This window comes from Drosophila busckii, chromosome 2L, assembly GCF_011750605.1.
Source record: "Drosophila busckii strain San Diego stock center, stock number 13000-0081.31 chromosome 2L, ASM1175060v1, whole genome shotgun sequence".
Classification (NCBI taxonomy): domain Eukaryota; kingdom Metazoa; phylum Arthropoda; class Insecta; order Diptera; family Drosophilidae; genus Drosophila; species Drosophila busckii.
The window spans coordinates 14,257,295-14,272,795 of NC_046604.1; the positions used below are offsets into that span (position 1 = coordinate 14,257,295).

Genomic DNA, 15,501 nt, shown 5'->3' on the forward strand with positions numbered 1-15,501 from the left:
GTGTGAATTGCATAAGAAACTGTTGGCTATCGATATTTACGATACTTCTCAGTGTTTATTGAAATTTCAATTCAATTATGCCGCGTTTTAGATTTTCATCTGCTTGCCATAAATTTGTGCTTTCAAAAATCTTTCCGCTCTTGACCACATCCACAAATTGTTCCAGACCGCCGCCCACACCGAAATAATGCGACTTGGCGGCCAGTAAAACTACACCGTTGGCCTTTAATCTTTTGCTAAGTGTATCCAACAGCTTTTGCTGATTGTCCACGTTATATATGGTTTCCGCACTCAGTATAATGTCATATTTTTCTACATCCTCTGTAAGTTTTGCAAAATAAGACCAGTCTCCAGCATAAAAGCGTGTTTCCGTTTCCAAAAGTTTCATTTTCTCATCGTCACTCAACGTCTCGTCCAAATTAAGTAGTACATTTGGTATTGTAATTTGTTCCAATACGTCCTTGTTCTAATATATGAATATACGAAATTATTCATTATGATAAATAAATTTATATTTTTATATATGTATATGTACATACGTAATCTTGAAAATGCACTTTGGCCATATTTTTCAGTGCATAAATTCCCAGAAGACCAGAGCCACAACCTAAATCCAAGACACTTTTATTTTTCCATTGGTCTGCTTTATAGTTTTTCGCCAAATAATCCAATAAATCATCTGTGCATTCCCAGATTTTTGCTCCACCTAAAACGGCGATAAAACTTAATGCTATCCATACCTAGCATGACTATATTTAAACAGTAAGACTACTTACCTTCATAAACACCAGCAATAAGGTCAGAATGATTTTCTTCCGACTGTTTTATATCCTTACTGTCTATGTCATTATGTATTTTAATATCCTCCAGCAAAAAACCGGCAATTAGATGACGGAGCTCTATGTTTCCTGCTGTTAACTCCTTCGCATTAAGTTCATATAAATCTAAGCTTTTTAGTACCCTCTCCGTTGGCTTTACTTCTTCAGCTTTATACCAATCCGTAGGTTCTTTAGCAACATCAGTTGATTGAATCTCTAGTTTTTGTGTTTTGAAAGGACTTTCGTTGCTTAATGAATCTGCTTCATTTAATTCAAAATTAAACTTGAACATTTTAAAGTACTTGGGTCACCCTGTTTGTTGTGATTGCTTAGATCTTGATGCAAACGACCGCCACTGTGAAGATTTAGTAAATAACATTTGTTTTTGAGACCAGTGCTTTCAATTTAAGCTTACCGTACTGAAGATTAGATTTATTTTTTCAAATGCAAAGTAAATACAGAAAACTATATTTATTTTATTATTTAAAACAGCTGAGCACGACCACGCGAGAATGTAACTGGCTCATCGATAAAAACACAAAGCACTGGTTTTTAATATGCTACGCGGTTGATTAATCGGAAATATAATTTGCACATCACTAGAATTTGCATTTTCACTTGAATATTTTGTTGCTATTTATTTTTTAACAAATGGATGACCAAATAAGCGCCAATGTAAGTTTTTATCTGAAAAGTAAACCACTTCATTGATCAAATAACTTTTTTTTAGCAGGCTGCAGCTCTACTTTTCGAGCAGCAGCAGGCGCTCGATAATGATGCCGGCGACGCTGATGATGATACCCAGGAGAGCGCCGAAACCCAGAACAGCTCTGAAGATCTTGTATTGCCAAAGGCATTGGAGGATGTGCTTGCACTTAAAGATCAGCGTGTGGCTGAATTTGATACGGATGTTTATAGTGCGGGAGTTGGAGCGGACGGCACCTCGCATGACGGCGACTTTGGAGACGTCGGAGATGACAGTGATGATGAAGCGGATAATCACATAAATGGCAACAGCATCGGAAAGCAGGGTAAACAGAGCAAAGCAGATAAAAACAAAAAGAAGAAGTACCGCAAGAAACAAAATAAAAAGTTGAGACAGCAGCAGGAGTACGAGAGACAACTGCAATTGGCACGCCGCAACGAACAAGATCCAGAGCCAGAAGAAGATGCCAAGCCGGATGATGCAAGCGATCAAGAGCATACTGCCGGTAAAGAGAAGAGCTCACAGCGAGAGACCCGTAGTCGTAAGAAAAAGGACAAGGAAGAGAAGGAAAGGTCCAAGGAACGAAAGAAGTCTGAGACAAATGATGAAGATGTAACCATTGAGTTAGTATCCATATTAATATTAATTTGTACTTTACTTACTTAAAAATTTTATTTGTAGATACGTACCGGAAAAGATAACCATTGCTGACTTGGCGCCCATGTACCGCCAGTTCTATCGCGTTTTTGAGATTTTTAAGTTAGAAAACAAACCGAAGTTACTGGAGAAAGATAAAGCAGCGCTAGATGCTGAAGCTTTGGCCAAGGTAAAAAAGTCGTCAGATAAACTTCATGACGAAGACGATGACGATAATGATGATGATGAGGATAATAAGGACGATAAGGAAAAGTTATCTAAGCGTAAATTAAAGAAACTCACACGTCTAAGTGTGGCAGAGTTGAAGCAGCTAGTGTCCCGACCAGATGTAGTGGAAATGCATGATGTGACTGCACGGGATCCCAAGCTACTTGTGCAACTGAAGGCCTATCGAAACACAGTGCAGGTGCCGCGCCATTGGTGCTTCAAGCGCAAATATTTGCAGGGCAAGCGTGGCATTGAAAAACCGCCCTTCGACCTGCCCGCTTTTATTAAAAAGACCGGCATTATGGAGATGCGTGAATCATTGCAGGAGCGAGAGGATGCCAAGACACTCAAGGCAAAGATGCGTGAGCGTGTGCGCCCCAAAATGGGAAAAATTGATATTGATTATCAGAAGCTGCACGATGCTTTCTTTAAGTGGCAAACTAAGCCGCGCATGACCATCCACGGCGATCTCTACTATGAAGGCAAAGAGTTTGAGACGCGGCTCAAGGAGAAAAAGCCCGGTGATCTATCGGAAGAGCTGAGAATTGCGCTGGGCATGCCTGTGGGTCCCAACTCACACAAGATACCACCACCTTGGCTGATTGCCCAACAGCGTTATGGACCGCCGCCATCGTATCCCAATCTAAAGATACCCGGCCTGAATGCACCGATTCCTGAAGGCACCTCTTTTGGCTACCATGCAGGCGGCTGGGGTAAGCCTCCAGTGGACGAGACTGGCAAACCTTTGTATGGCGATGTATTTGGCATGAATGCACTGGATTTGGATGTAAGTAGCAAGTAGATTTGTGGTTGTAATTGTGTACTATACGTTTGTGATCCTTTATAGAATGCCATTGATGAGGCGGACATTGAGCGCAACCAGTGGGGCGAGTTGGAATCTGAATCCGAAGAGTCTTCGGAGGAGGAGGAAGAGGACGGTGAGGATCTGGGTAATCAGCAAGATGAGACTGGTTTAGTTACACCCGTAGAAGGATTGGTAACACCTTCGGGTCTGACCAGCGTGCCAGCCGGCATGGAAACACCCGAGAATATTGAGCTCCGCAAGAAAAAGATCGAAGCTGAAATGGAGGAGTAAGCTAATTAAATACGTATTGAATTATACAAACTAATATACTTTTTCTACAGCAATGAAACCCCTGTGCTGTACCAGGTGCTACCAGAGAAACGCACTGACCGCATAGGTGCCTCCATGATGGGATCTACGCATGTGTACGACATTGGTAACGCTGGCACGGGGGCAAGCAAGCCGGCACCAGTACGTCCAACCACTGATCGCGAGGGCATTGTGGAGTTGGCTTTGGATCCCAGCGAGCTTGACATGGACAATGATGCTATGGCACAACGATATGAGCAACAAATGCGCGAGCAGCAGAATCATCTGCAAAAGGAAGATCTGTCTGACATGTTGGCAGAACATGTTGCGCGCCAGAAATCTAAACGCAAGCGACAGCAAACTGATCCAGCTAAGACGACTAAGAAATATAAGGAGTTCAAGTTTTAGGCCTTGTTCTCGGTTTCCGATATACAGTTTGTCATTAAAATTGAAAATAATCTAGTAAAATATATGATAAGCACTAGCTCCTCACTTATGCTTTCAATTTTCTGCGGCATTAGATTCAAGAACGAACTCGTTACAGGATTTCCGAGGGTAGTATGTTATAAGAAAAAACAACTTGACAACTTTTATTGCCTTCAATGCAGATGAATAGTTTTTGGAGTCACAAAAGTGTATTTATACAATATTAGCATTGAGCTCATATTATAAATAAATATATATGCTATATTTTTTTTACAAATATGCCTCACCTTGTGTTGTGCCAAGAGACAAGTGCTTCGAAAGAAATGCCGAGACTGTATGGAACTACATTGAGCTTATCCGTATATAAAACATATAACTAAAACTAAAATTAAAATTTAGCTTTTGTTGTTGTTGAAGTCGGTGTAGCTAGCTCGCTTATTCATCGAGCTGTTCGTTTAATTGGGCCAGCAGCGCCGCACGCTTGATCTCCAGTTCACCGTCGCTGAGCGTTAACTCATCGTTTCTGGAAGTGGCTGAGTCGGATTGGGCGGCTGGACTATGCGGTGATATGGAGCGAATATGTCGATGTCGTTTGCTCTCTTTGTCTCTCTTAGCGCGTTTTTCCTTCTTTTTCTTTTTAACAGGTGAGTACGAATTGGAGTCGTTCAGTTGCAGAGCGGGAGCAGCATCTGGAGATTGAATTCCGATGTCAGATTCGCACGAAGACTAGAAGCAATACATGTAATTAAATAAAATTTGATTCTATTTGTTTGCTGTTTGTTACGTACCGCTCGTAATTTATTCTTGCGTTTTTTCTTTTTCTTCAGCATCTTCTCGCTCTCTATGCTGCCAATGGAGCTAAACGAATTCTATTAAGACGAAATCAATCAGAATTAGTTGAATATATATAAGCACTTTTGTATTATATAAACTTACTGAGCGTGACCTAGAATGTCGTTTTTTTAATTTCTCCAACTCGATCAATTCATTCTCAATGTCGGAGCGGGATGTGGAGCGCACACGTTTTTTATGCTTTTTATTCTTTTTGGATTTTCGTGAACGTGAGTGATGATGACTGCAGGCATCTTCGCTCTCCTTAACAAAGTCTTCCCAGATCTTTTCCACACCGATTTCCTTTTCATAAACTAAGAACGCCTCCAGATGGTGCACCACCTTCTTGGCACACTCATAGGGCTCGCTCACAGAGATGTTGGACTCCAGCCATTCGTTTTTTATTTCGTTCTCCAGCTTGCGCAATCGACGTACTTCCTCCTTCATGCGCTCTTTTTCAATGGCCTCCGCCTGTATGCAAAACAAGATTTATATAGCAATGTGCTTCAAATAATCCGATAGATTCAAATTACCTTTTCGAGCAGCGCGTTGTACGTGAGCTTGACATTGCCAGCATCTAGGCTGGCTGAACGTTTGTCTTCGCACACCACTGTGGCAAAGTCCTCGAATGTGGTCTTGGCCTGCACTACAAACTGCTTCTCCTTGAGTATCTCCCGTATGGTCTTTTTCTCGTCATGGAAGCGCGCTTTTAGATTCTCAACGTAGAACTTGAATAGGTCCAGCGGCGTGGAGCCATTCTGACCCAGCATGGCGGAAAAACGTATATCCGCTGATATGATCGGGTATAGTTCCACCCATAAGGACATTGAGGTAAGCTTGCCTTCCTCATGCAGCGTGTCGAGTAATGCCAGAAAAGCGTCACGATTTTTACGTTGCTGACGTTTCATGCGCTTCTTCTCACGCTCCCGTTCCTCTTCTTCCTCCTTCTCCAGTGTCCGAATGTGCTCCTCAAATACAATCAACGCATCCTCCTTGTCCATTCCCAACAGGGTAACATCATTTTTGAACTCTGCATTATCTAGCAGCATTACCTGCGCCTCTGACCAGGTGGATGCGTATGTTATGGATGTCATTGACTCCAGCAGCTCGCCAAGCACTTTCATATTACGTTTTTTTAGCACACGCGCCTCCTCTCTCTCGCGCTTAGCCAGATTGAATATGCAATCCTCATAGATGTCACGTCGGTCCTGCTCCGGCACGACTGTCCAAATACGATTGCTGGCAAATACCTCCTCACAACGAAAATATTTTAGCTGCGAGTTCATCTTATCGCTGGACATAAGAAACTGTTCCAGATCCTCTTTGGCCTTCTTAGCACGCAGTCGCGATTCCTCGCGCTCATCTTTTAGCTTTTGTGTTTTATATGCATTAAAAGTCTGTTTGCGTTCGTTTAGGTTTTTAAAAGCGTTATAGCGCGGATCCTTCGAGATAAGTTTGACACACTGATCCCAGTTTGAATTCGATGGTACATTACGATCTCGCAGCAGTTCCTTGAACGCTTCAATAGCCTCGCGTTTATCTTTAAACACCATCTTGCTATCGCCCCTAGATTTTTCATCCTTTTTGGCTGCTCAAACGTAACAAGAAGTATAAGCAAAGGTATCATATTAACTAAGTTGAGAGTACTTACAGTTCTGTTGTGGTATTTCAATGGAAGCCAGTGTGGCAGCCATGGCCTGATCCATAGCAGAGGAGCTGTTCTCATTACTGCTTGACGTAAGCGGAGAGTGTATCTCGGGCGTGGGTATACGGGGCGCTGCAGGCAACGCGGCTGGCAATATGTTGGCCAATGCCACATGGGGCACCATGCCCGCCATACTGGAAGATGTCATAGCAGCAACAGCCTTGGCCGCTGCAGCAGCCCTGTAATTAATTTAATTTAGCAAAATACATTTATAACCAACGATCTTCTTGATGGCTTACTCTTCGGCCTTTGCCTTGGCTTTCATGTCCACGTACTCTGGTGGCGGCTCCCAGCATGTTTCTTTTGTGACCACATTATGATAATACACTTTGTTTGTATCCGAGCGGTACTCCTTCCAGGGACACTGATTGTGCAGCAGTTCGGCGGGCGTCATCAGTGACTCCGGCTTCTCCCACGAGCTTTGCTTCGTGTTCTGATTATAGAAATACGGCCGTCCATCCGGTGCTTTATGCTCCGTCCACTCACTGTTTGGCGCAAGAGCACCAAAGGCCGCTGCTAGCTCAGGTCGCGGTGGTCCTCCAAATCCCGGCGGCGGCAAATTAAATGGAGGCACTGGCACCATGTTCGGCGTGTATCCCATGCCGGCCATTGGTGCACCGCCATTGCCAGCGCTAGGAGGAACATTCATTTCACTATTGTTCAATATGGGTTAATGCTAAAAACACTTGGTACGTGTACCGTTTGTTGCAGCAGCCAATTTGTTGCTTTTTACACAAAATAAAACGAAAATTTCCAACCAATTTTATTTTCGCACGGCTCGTTTTTGGTATTCACCATGAATTGTTTATATTTTGTGTGAATGGCATGGATTACCCGTTTGAGAACAACTGCTCTCAGCAGTGGTGGCAAGTATTTTCCGAGTAATAGTTGAATAACAAAAACAAGTAAATGTGTCAATATGTTTTATATATATTTCATAGCTGTCATTGCCACATTGGCCATAGAAGATCAATATAAAGTAGTGAACAACACAATATCACTAATTCGAAATTTAAAAAAAATTTAAAATGCATTGAAAAAATTTTTTCTATAAAAATGGCTACATTGGCATCACTGATATGCATCACTGCATTCACGACGCTAGAAATATGAAATACCAGGAATAATTAGCTTCTACAGGTAAATATGCAGTGAAAAAACAATATTTGCATAAATTTGCTTATGATAAATAGTTTATCCGGAGGTGTCTACATCATGTTACTGCGGCTACCGCTTGTGCTAGCCCGTTACTTGCACAATGGACATCTGCGTCTGATATTCTTTGCGCTAATTGTGCTGCTATTGGGCGGTCGCCTGCTCATGTACCCCTGGCAGGACGATGTACAGGTCTGTTTCAAGGATAAGCAGCAGTTGGAAAACGCAGAGTCTCTTACAACACCTGAAACATCGTCGCCGGATCCTCCGATCATACTGCTAGAGGATGTGCTGCAGGCGGATCGCAAGCCAGCGCCTGGCCGCACCATTTTCTTTCACGAAACTAGCTGCCATAGGCCCAAGCGAAAGAGACCGCGTCATGGCCACAATCCAGAGCTGCAGTTCAATATGCTGCAACTGACGGCGCGCCAGGCATGTGCCATTGAGTCCGCGGCATTGCATAATCCGAATTTTCAAATATTTGTGCTGTTTGCTAGTCCCACCTATCGTTATAATAGCAATAGCAGCCAGCGCCAACCGCCGCTCATCGAGGCCATACTTAGCTACAAGAATGTGCAACTGCGTCGCTTGAATCTCTGGCGCTATGCGGCAGGCACGCCTATTGAAGCTTGGCTTGAGGATGGACAGCTGTTTCGCTCCAGGTAGAAGGCAACCAGTTGCTCCTAAGCTACAGTTATTAACATAGCTCTTTGTTTTCATTTAGCTATCTCTTCTCGCATATTTCGGACTTTTTGCGCTATCTAACGCTATATCGTTATGGCGGCATCTATCTGGACATGGATGTGGTAGTGCTACGCAGCATGGAGGATGTGCCGCCGAACTATACGGGCGCAGAGTCATTTACACATTTGGCAGCAGGAGTCATGAGTCTGGCACCCACTGGCTTTGGTCATGAGATTGCTGCCTCATGTCTGCGCGACTTTCAGCAAAACTTTGATGGCGGCGACTGGGGCAACAATGGTCCGGGTGTTATAACTCGTGTGGCTCAGCAGATTTGTGGCACCAAGGACATCACCTTAATGCTTGACGATCGAAAGCGTTGCATGGGCTTCAAGGTATTCGATCGCAATGCTTTCTATGCGGTGCCCTGGAAGCATTGGCGTCATTTCTTCGAGCCACAGTTGCTGGAGCAAACGCTCGCCCACACCAAGGACTCCTATGTGGTGCATGTGTGGAACAAACACTCCAAGCAACTGGCCATCAAGGTGGGCTCAAGCAGCGCCTATGGCAAATATGCAGAGCTACATTGCCCCAAGTCATATGCGGCAGCTGGTGAATATTTCTAGGCACAAGAGTAGCAATAGAATCTCTGCTGAAATTACCAAAGAGGCAAACTAAGGCTTAAGTTTGTTTGATTGTTATGTTTGTAGGCAGGCACTTGCATTCCATTAACTACTCCAAATATTGTTCTACTTAGCGACCCAGAAAAATGAGTAGTAACTAATTCCACAACATAATCACAACGAGGATTATTTTTTTCGCTCTTTTTTTTTTTTAAATATTTTTAATGCTTTCTAAACAAAGCTTACTAACAGTTGTGTGTAACGTATAAAAGCTTTAATATAGCATAGTCTCGATAATTTGAACACTCACTAATACGTAGAGGTGTTCGTAGTTTCTATAGCTTGAAAACATATTGATTCAGATATCACTAGGGAAAAGTAAATATCATAATTCGAAACAGGGCTAGTATTACATATATTTTTCTGTTTCAGTTACACTTGCCCCTATTTTCGAGATCGTACTGTAACTATATTTATTACTTGACAGATTACTCACCAGAACAGATTTTAATTGCACTACAGATACCGTCTAGCAATCTGTTTAACACAATTTAAGCGTTACACACTCGCGTTTTAACTATTTGTTTTTTATATTATGCATATATCAAGTGTTGAATGTGTTGTGGCTGTTCTGTCCCATTCAATGGAATTGCAAATTAATTATTTCATTCTCATCGAAAGAGTACAAGTTAAGCTATAAATGAATGATATTCATTTCTATATATATATATACAAATGCATATGAATGTCTGTGTCTTTACTTAAGTAAAAATGTAAAACTGTTTTATTGTACCCCCAAGTCTAATATTTTTTTCTATGCATGTATACAAATCTTTGTAATTTATATAACAAATACATATTATATTATTGGTAAGCTAAGAGAGTTATACAATTTACTGTGTGTAATGTCATTTGTCATGGAATGAAGTTCGCTATGCTAAGCTATAGTCTGCACAACTTGGACTTTTGCTAAACTAGAGAGCCTACAGGTAATTATTATAACGTATTCTTATTGAATTTAATAGCTATCCTATTCTATATATATCTAGAACATATGCCTCGATTGAATTCGACACGTTTGGTACGATTAGTCGTAGTACTTATTGGTTTATCTGCGATTGGTCTCATCTTTAAACAGTCCAAGAACACTTTGCCGCATATAGAAGATTTGCTGCAGTCAACAATACAACCAAAGCATGGAAAGAACATTTTCTTTGTGGAAACCAATTGCAGTTGGCATGAGCACTCGAAAGCTTTTAGATTGTTAAACTTAACTGTACGACAGGCCTGTGCTGTGGAGTCGGCAGCTCTACACAATCCGAGCTTCCAGGTGTTTGTGCTGTTTGCTTGCTCCACATATAGAGAAGCAGCGCTGCCAGCGCCTATTAAAGCTACTCTGGGCTATAAGAATGTTCAGCTGCGTCAGCTGCAATTGTTGGAATATGTTAAGGATACTCCTGTGGAGCAATGGTTCCAATCCGGTGCGATTTATAATTCCAGGTGAGCTACTTTGCTGAACTGGCTAAAGTCGTTTTTCATATTAATCGTTCAGTTATATTATAATACACATGTCGGATTTTCTGCGCCTTGTAACTCTCTATCGTTATGGTGGCCTTTATGTGGACACGGATGTGGTGGTGCTGCGCAGTCTGGAGCATGTGCCTCCCAACTTTGCGGCGCTTGAGTCTGATGCATTCGTGGCCAACGGTGTTTTGAGCTTGGCCCAAACTGGCATTGGTCATAGCATAGCCGAATCCTGTCTACGCGACTTTCAACAGAATTTCAATGGCAGTGCCTGGGCTCAGCAGGGACCGCTGTTAGTCACACGCGTGATGCACAGAATTTGTAACACCACCGACTTAAAATCCTTGGTGAACAATCGTGCGGATTGCCAGAGCTTTAGAGTGTTTGATTCCAAGGCGTTCTATGCCGTAAACGGCGATTTATGGCGTAATTTTTTCGAGCCTTCTGAGTTGGAGCCTACCCTGGAGCTAACCAAATCCTCGTATATGGTGCATTTATGGAATAATTCATCCAAAGCTCTTTACGTGTCCGTGGGCTCAAAGAGTCCTTACGATGTGTATGCTAAAAAACATTGCCCCAAGGTCTATGCAACAGCTGGAAAATATTTTTAATTTAACTAAATTTGAACAATTAAATAAAATAATTATAGAGCTTGTTATTTATAAAATAGTCGCTTAAGTATAATTTATTTGTGATATTACTAAAGCGCTATAAGTTGTTCCATGTCTAATAAATTATTTACAGTCACGCTAATATATATACATATATAAACGTTTGTTTAGCAGAATTGTCAGTGCGCATAAAACAAAGATTTAATAAAATTCAGTGAAAGATTTAAGTTCAACTTTTAAATATAAAATATTTTAAAATTTTAGACTTCCAGTTACAGAATTTTTAATGTCACGTCGTATAAGTTTGCTATATGCTATATTTATTTTAATGCTGCTGCTTTTTGGGCTTATGTACACTGCTAAACATCGCGCACCGTTAGAGGCGCCCAGGGCAGAGGTGCCAAAAAATCTGGAGGATATACTGTTGTCGCTGGCGCAACCGCAGCCTGGACGCAGCATCTTCTTTCTGGAAACAGATTGCCACTGGCAAAGAAACAAAACGAGGCACATGGGCCAACATCCGCACTCCAGCTACAATCTGCTGAGCTTGACCAAACGCCAAGCGTGCTCCATTGAGTCAGCAGCAATGCATCATCCCAGCTACCAGGTGTTTGTGCTCTTTGCTTGCTCCACTTATAGGCAGCAGCACAAGACGCAGGAAGCGTTTATTGAGGCGCTACTTGGCTATGAGAATGTAGAGTTGCGACAGTTGCATATAAATCGCTATGCCATGGGCACGCCCATTGAGGATTGGCTCAAGTATGGCGAGCTCTACACCTCAAAGTGAGTTTGACACGCAGGTTACTTCGCTCCGCTCTTAATCTTCGTTTGCTTAGCCATGTTACCTCGCACATTTCGGACTTTCTGCGCTATGTCACGCTCTATCGATACGGCGGCATCTATATGGACATGGATGTGCTGGTGCTGCGCAGTCTGGAGCAGCTGCCGCCAAATTATACAGGCGCCGAGTCGGCTACTGATCTGGGAGCCGGCGTCATGAGCTTCTCACCAGTTGGCATTGGTCATCAGCTGGCCAAGCGTTGTCTGCTTGACTTGGAGCAGAACTTTAATGGCCAAGGCTGGGGCACCAACGGTCCTGGCGTCATAACACGCGTCAGTCAAAATGTTTGCGACACCTTTGAGCTCACTGAGATGCTGAATAATCGGGAACGCTGTCGCGGATTTCAGATATACGAGCCCAGTGTGTTCTATCCTGTGGCCAGCCCGCTCTGGCTTGACTATTTCGAGCCTGCAAAGCTGTCCTTGACCTTGGAACGCACTGCAGCCGCCTATACGGCGCACATGTGGAACACTTTCTCCAAGAATAAACTGATGGCCATTGGATCGGGCAGCGCCTACGATAAGCTGGCGCAGCAGCATTGTCCCAAGGTCTATGCAGCAGCTGGCGAATATCTCTAGGCTTAATCAATATACTAACAAGTATAATGAAATAAAATAAATTTAGCTTTAATTTGTATGTTGACAAATTTCAGAAGATTTTTTACTTTAAATTATAAGAATGAATTAAATTATTTTTTACAATTACTGCATATTAATTAAATTAAATGAAAATAAATAAAACTCGGCAATAATAAATAATATGAATTCATTTTTTTCTTGGGGGGAACACTTTCTAAAACGAAATGCATTCGAAGCTTAGATGCACTGCACCTGTTGGTAGCGCAGACAGGCACCAATGTTCTCCTCGGGACTGCCCTTGGCGGCACCTGCGCCATCGCCAAAGTGCACACCAATGTAGAAGGGCGTGACTGTGCTCTCGATGCGACATGGCCAGACGCCGGAGGAGCAGAACTGGGAGCCGCAGTGCACGGGCTCGCAGCCTGGCAGCGGGCCGAGTCCGGTGCCAATGAAGTCCTCAATGATGCAGGGCATGGTAATGCGATCCGTGCAAGTGCTGAAGAATTGACGCGACTGGCGACTGCGACGGCGACGATGGCGAACGCGCAGATCGAAGGCGCTGCGCAGAAAGCCGAGCAGATCAAAGCCGCCGGAGGAGCTGGCATTGCTGTTCACTGGACGCGGACGTCGTGAGACGCCGGGACGCGCTGTGGTGCCAAAGAAGTTAAAGACACTGTCATCCTGCTCACCACCAGAGCCCTCCACATCGTCGTTGGCGGGAGCAGCAGCAGCAGTTGTAGTGCTAGGCGAGGGAGAGGCTGAGGGCGCTGGTGATTGCGTGGGTGGAGCTGTGGCTGCTGGAGCGGGTGATGATGATGGTGCAGCGGAAGGAGCGACACTAGCCTCAGTGGCTGGCTCAGAGCTGGCGGTGCTTGAACGCACTGGAATGGGCGTGACCGATGCAGTTGTCTCGGAGCTAGTCGCAGTGCTGCTGGCGGCATTGATGCCAGCGCTGCTAGTGGTGCTTACTCTGCTGGGCGCTGTTGTTGTGCTGGAGATGCGATTGCTCAAGCTGCCGGCTGTGCTTGAACTGAGGCTGGCGCCAGATGTTGGATTGTTGGCAACAGCGCCAGGACTGTTGCTGCTGCTGGTGAGGAATGCTCCACCGCCAGCGCCTCCGCCACCAATACGAAAGGATTGCTCATCGCAGGGCTGATACATAATCGAACACATGTCCGACTCTTGACGCACACAGACGCGATAGTGCTGATTGGCCAGATGTCTGCCATTGTCCGCAAAGTTGAAGGTCTGCATGACGCCCTCCAATCCGGTGTGGTACTGCAAACAGCCCGCGGGAGCTCGCTGGCTGAATGGAATCTGTGCCACGCGCAGCTCCCACAAGCGAATGGGCAGAAAGCGCGCCGAGAGATTCAGATTGATCTCGATGAGCTGCTCTTGTTCGCTGCTGCTGCTTTGATTGGCCGGCACAGTGGGACGCAGACTGCCGTACAGCGTGGAGCTCTGGCGAGGTCTTGCCCTGGCACCAACATCGTAGTACACTGAAACATTTAAAGTTAAAGCAAAGTGTATATGCAAGTTGAGCTTGAACTCACAATGCTGTCCACTGTTTTGGCCACAGAGCGAGAAGGCACCGCTGGGTCCGCCGCTAATCGTAAAGACATCGCCATCGCATACGCCAGTGCGTCGATTCGGCTGTCCCAGCGAGAAGTGATAAAAGTCAATTCTCAATTGGCTAATGTCCTCACCCATGAGCTTAATCTTCAGCTGGCAGCCAGTCAGATTGCTTGGCATAAAGCTGGGAAACTCTGGCGACACTATATACGTAATATTGTTGCTGATAGTGGCATTGCAGCTGGCCACGAATACGCAGCAGACTCCAAAGCCCATGGCACACTCCCCCTTCGCCTGTCCGCCCTTCTGGCGACATTCATAGGCATTGAAGCAGTTGCCCAAACGGCGTCCATCGTCTGACAAGCACTCGCCATCCACAGGCACCGGAAACAAATGAATTACTAGCAACAGAGCAAAGAAATAGCTGCTGCATAAATTCTAACCCAATAGCACTGAGGTCAACAGTAATCTCTAGATGAATAAGTTGCTTACCTTTGGCGGCGCGATGGCTGCTCGTAAGATTGCTAATGCTCTGCGCCAACTTGGCTCTATAGCTGTGCTCATCCAGCAGTTGCTCCTGCATGGGCTGCGCATCTTCTGCCAACTCGTCTGCGTACTGCTGCTCATCCAGCAGCTGCTCCGCTGCTGTGGCTTGCAAATCTGTGCTCCAAATATCATAATGACGCATTGCTGGCCAGGCAGTCTCATTTGTAGCTGCTGCTGGTGGCGCTGCCTTGCACAGCTGAGCGCTAAGCCAGAGCGTGTAGATTAAGCAGGTAAGAGGCAGTTGGCCAGAACCAGCGGCAAACCAAGAACCGGCTGAGCTAGCGCCAGCGTCAGCGTCAGCAGCGACAATAACTTTCTTTTTAGTCACGATTTGATTGCTGTTGTTGTTGCTGCTGCTGTTGGATTTTAACATTTTAATGGCCAACGTATCCATATCCATATCCACTGCTATGCCATGTGCAGTCGCTACAACGACTCGCTCTGCTCTGCCCTCTGCTACGACTACGACTTGGCTGCCTGTATTAATTTTGTTGCTTACACTTTGTATTTAACTTTAGCGCGTTTCGCGTTGCGTTCGCCTGCGCTGCTTGGCGTCAAGTGTTCCAAGCTACGTCTCCAAGTTTCAAGCTCCAGCTGGTCCAACTATTGATCACGATCAGCTTTTCTCTGTCAGCATTTCTACAGCTGATGCTGCTGCTTGTTGCTGTTGTTGTTGTTGTCGTCGTCTGTGGTTGCTGCTGACTCTAATCTGTGTGCCTATTTAATTGTTGCAATGACATTAGTTTTATAGCTGAAGAAAGCTTGGCAGTAAACTACTTTTTATATAATATTTAAATATAACAGACTTTCATTTAAACAAATATAATTGCTTGCGCTTTGAGTAGTTGCTGCCAACAAAGAGACAAGCCGCAGCAACTTCTAGATTTAGCCAAGTGTCATTTAGTT

At 44.3% G+C, this 15,501-nt stretch overlaps 7 protein-coding genes across 12 annotated transcripts; 4 read left to right on the plus strand and 3 right to left on the minus strand.

The window, feature by feature from the left end:
* Window positions 1-31: 31 nt before the first annotated feature.
* On the minus strand, window positions 32-1,317 carry LOC108607630 (histidine protein methyltransferase 1 homolog). The gene is made up of 4 exons (XM_017998554.2): window positions 1,234-1,317; window positions 777-1,173; window positions 540-706; window positions 32-466 (listed from the first exon to the last, which is right to left on the minus strand). The coding sequence occupies exons 2-4, from the start codon at window positions 1,108-1,110 to the stop codon at window positions 56-58; spliced, it is 912 nt and encodes a 303-aa protein (XP_017854043.1). The 5' UTR covers window positions 1,111-1,173; window positions 1,234-1,317; the 3' UTR covers window positions 32-55.
* Window positions 1,318-1,386: 69 nt separating this feature from the next.
* On the plus strand, window positions 1,387-3,986 carry LOC108607624 (splicing factor 3B subunit 2). Of its 2 annotated transcripts, none has more exons than XM_017998542.2 (5): window positions 1,387-1,493; window positions 1,552-2,147; window positions 2,206-3,175; window positions 3,236-3,480; window positions 3,535-3,986. In XM_017998542.2, the coding sequence occupies exons 1-5, from the start codon at window positions 1,470-1,472 to the stop codon at window positions 3,908-3,910; spliced, it is 2,211 nt and encodes a 736-aa protein (XP_017854031.1). In that variant the 5' UTR covers window positions 1,387-1,469; the 3' UTR covers window positions 3,911-3,986. The 2 variants fall into 2 exon arrangements, with proteins under 2 accessions (XP_017854031.1, XP_017854030.1); XM_017998541.1 differs by having other exon boundaries at window positions 1,409-1,493; window positions 1,549-2,147.
* Window positions 3,987-4,078: 92 nt separating this feature from the next.
* Window positions 4,079-7,335, minus strand: LOC108607623 (pre-mRNA-processing factor 40 homolog A). Its single transcript, XM_017998540.2, has 6 exons — window positions 6,704-7,335; window positions 6,411-6,643; window positions 5,293-6,347; window positions 4,865-5,230; window positions 4,717-4,797; window positions 4,079-4,654 (listed from the first exon to the last, which is right to left on the minus strand). Exons 1-6 carry the CDS (start codon window positions 7,111-7,113, stop codon window positions 4,364-4,366), a joined length of 2,436 nt encoding a protein of 811 aa, XP_017854029.1. The 5' UTR covers window positions 7,114-7,335; the 3' UTR covers window positions 4,079-4,363.
* A 191-nt stretch (window positions 7,336-7,526) lies between these two features.
* On the plus strand, window positions 7,527-9,692 carry LOC108607626 (lactosylceramide 4-alpha-galactosyltransferase). 3 transcript variants are annotated; one of them, XM_017998545.1, is made up of 3 exons: window positions 7,527-7,604; window positions 7,658-8,281; window positions 8,344-9,692. In XM_017998545.1, the coding sequence occupies exons 2-3, from the start codon at window positions 7,680-7,682 to the stop codon at window positions 8,924-8,926; spliced, it is 1,185 nt and encodes a 394-aa protein (XP_017854034.1). In that variant the 5' UTR covers window positions 7,527-7,604; window positions 7,658-7,679; the 3' UTR covers window positions 8,927-9,692. The 3 variants fall into 3 exon arrangements, with proteins under 3 accessions (XP_017854034.1, XP_017854035.1, XP_017854033.1); XM_017998546.2 differs by having other exon boundaries at window positions 7,549-7,604; window positions 7,669-8,281; XM_017998544.2 differs by lacking the exon at window positions 7,527-7,604 and having other exon boundaries at window positions 7,635-8,281.
* A 71-nt stretch (window positions 9,693-9,763) lies between these two features.
* On the plus strand, window positions 9,764-11,096 carry LOC108607629 (lactosylceramide 4-alpha-galactosyltransferase-like). 3 transcript variants are annotated; one of them, XM_017998553.2, is made up of 3 exons: window positions 9,764-9,912; window positions 9,973-10,423; window positions 10,572-11,096. In XM_017998553.2, exons 2-3 carry the CDS (start codon window positions 9,978-9,980, stop codon window positions 11,056-11,058), a joined length of 933 nt encoding a protein of 310 aa, XP_017854042.1. In that variant the 5' UTR covers window positions 9,764-9,912; window positions 9,973-9,977; the 3' UTR covers window positions 11,059-11,096. The 3 variants fall into 3 exon arrangements, with proteins under 3 accessions (XP_017854042.1, XP_017854039.1, XP_017854040.1); XM_017998550.2 differs by having other exon boundaries at window positions 9,765-9,912; window positions 10,476-11,096; XM_017998551.1 differs by lacking the exon at window positions 9,764-9,912 and having other exon boundaries at window positions 9,957-10,423; window positions 10,476-11,096.
* Window positions 11,097-11,373: 277 nt separating this feature from the next.
* Window positions 11,374-12,477, plus strand: LOC108603719 (lactosylceramide 4-alpha-galactosyltransferase-like). The gene is made up of 2 exons (XM_017992800.1): window positions 11,374-11,841; window positions 11,895-12,477. The coding sequence occupies exons 1-2, from the start codon at window positions 11,387-11,389 to the stop codon at window positions 12,475-12,477; spliced, it is 1,038 nt and encodes a 345-aa protein (XP_017848289.1). The 5' UTR covers window positions 11,374-11,386.
* Window positions 12,478-12,647: 170 nt separating this feature from the next.
* LOC108607625 lies at window positions 12,648-15,273 on the minus strand. Its single transcript, XM_017998543.1, has 3 exons — window positions 14,542-15,273; window positions 14,031-14,450; window positions 12,648-13,976 (listed from the first exon to the last, which is right to left on the minus strand). The coding sequence occupies exons 1-3, from the start codon at window positions 14,993-14,995 to the stop codon at window positions 12,715-12,717; spliced, it is 2,136 nt and encodes a 711-aa protein (XP_017854032.1). The 5' UTR covers window positions 14,996-15,273; the 3' UTR covers window positions 12,648-12,714.
* Between the last annotated feature and the right edge of the window lie 228 nt (window positions 15,274-15,501).

Coding starts and splice junctions, on each gene's coding strand:
- LOC108607630 (XM_017998554.2), bottom strand. CDS start 1,110: ATGTTCAAGTTTAATTTTGAATTAAATGAAGCAGATTCATTAAGCAAC. Junction 707..776: donor TATTGCTGGTGTTTATGAAG/GTAAGTAGTCTT, acceptor TCGCCGTTTTAG/GTGGAGCAAAAATCTGGGAA. Junction 467..539: donor AAGTGCATTTTCAAGATTAC/GTATGTACATAT, acceptor TTCATATATTAG/AACAAGGACGTATTGGAACA.
- LOC108607624 (XM_017998541.1), top strand. CDS start 1,470: ATGGATGACCAAATAAGCGCCAAT. Junction 2,148..2,205: donor GATGAAGATGTAACCATTGA/GTTAGTATCCAT, acceptor TTTTATTTGTAG/ATACGTACCGGAAAAGATAA. Junction 3,481..3,534: donor ATCGAAGCTGAAATGGAGGA/GTAAGCTAATTA, acceptor CTTTTTCTACAG/CAATGAAACCCCTGTGCTGT.
- LOC108607623 (XM_017998540.2), bottom strand. CDS start 7,113: ATGAATGTTCCTCCTAGCGCTGGCAATGGCGGTGCACCAATGGCCGGC. Junction 6,348..6,410: donor TGAAATACCACAACAGAACT/GTAAGTACTCTC, acceptor ACGTTTGAGCAG/CCAAAAAGGATGAAAAATCT. Junction 5,231..5,292: donor ACAACGCGCTGCTCGAAAAG/GTAATTTGAATC, acceptor TTTTGCATACAG/GCGGAGGCCATTGAAAAAGA.
- LOC108607626 (XM_017998544.2), top strand. CDS start 7,647: ATGATAAATAGTTTATCCGGAGGTGTCTACATCATGTTACTGCGGCTA. Junction 8,282..8,343: donor GGACAGCTGTTTCGCTCCAG/GTAGAAGGCAAC, acceptor GTTTTCATTTAG/CTATCTCTTCTCGCATATTT.
- LOC108607629 (XM_017998550.2), top strand. CDS start 9,978: ATGCCTCGATTGAATTCGACACGTTTGGTACGATTAGTCGTAGTACTT. Junction 10,424..10,475: donor GGTGCGATTTATAATTCCAG/GTGAGCTACTTT, acceptor TTAATCGTTCAG/TTATATTATAATACACATGT.
- LOC108603719 (XM_017992800.1), top strand. CDS start 11,387: ATGCTGCTGCTTTTTGGGCTTATGTACACTGCTAAACATCGCGCACCG. Junction 11,842..11,894: donor GGCGAGCTCTACACCTCAAA/GTGAGTTTGACA, acceptor TCGTTTGCTTAG/CCATGTTACCTCGCACATTT.
- LOC108607625 (XM_017998543.1), bottom strand. CDS start 14,995: ATGGATATGGATACGTTGGCCATTAAAATGTTAAAATCCAACAGCAGC. Junction 14,451..14,541: donor CAGCCATCGCGCCGCCAAAG/GTAAGCAACTTA, acceptor CTCTGTTGCTAG/TAATTCATTTGTTTCCGGTG. Junction 13,977..14,030: donor CCAAAACAGTGGACAGCATT/GTGAGTTCAAGC, acceptor TAAATGTTTCAG/TGTACTACGATGTTGGTGCC.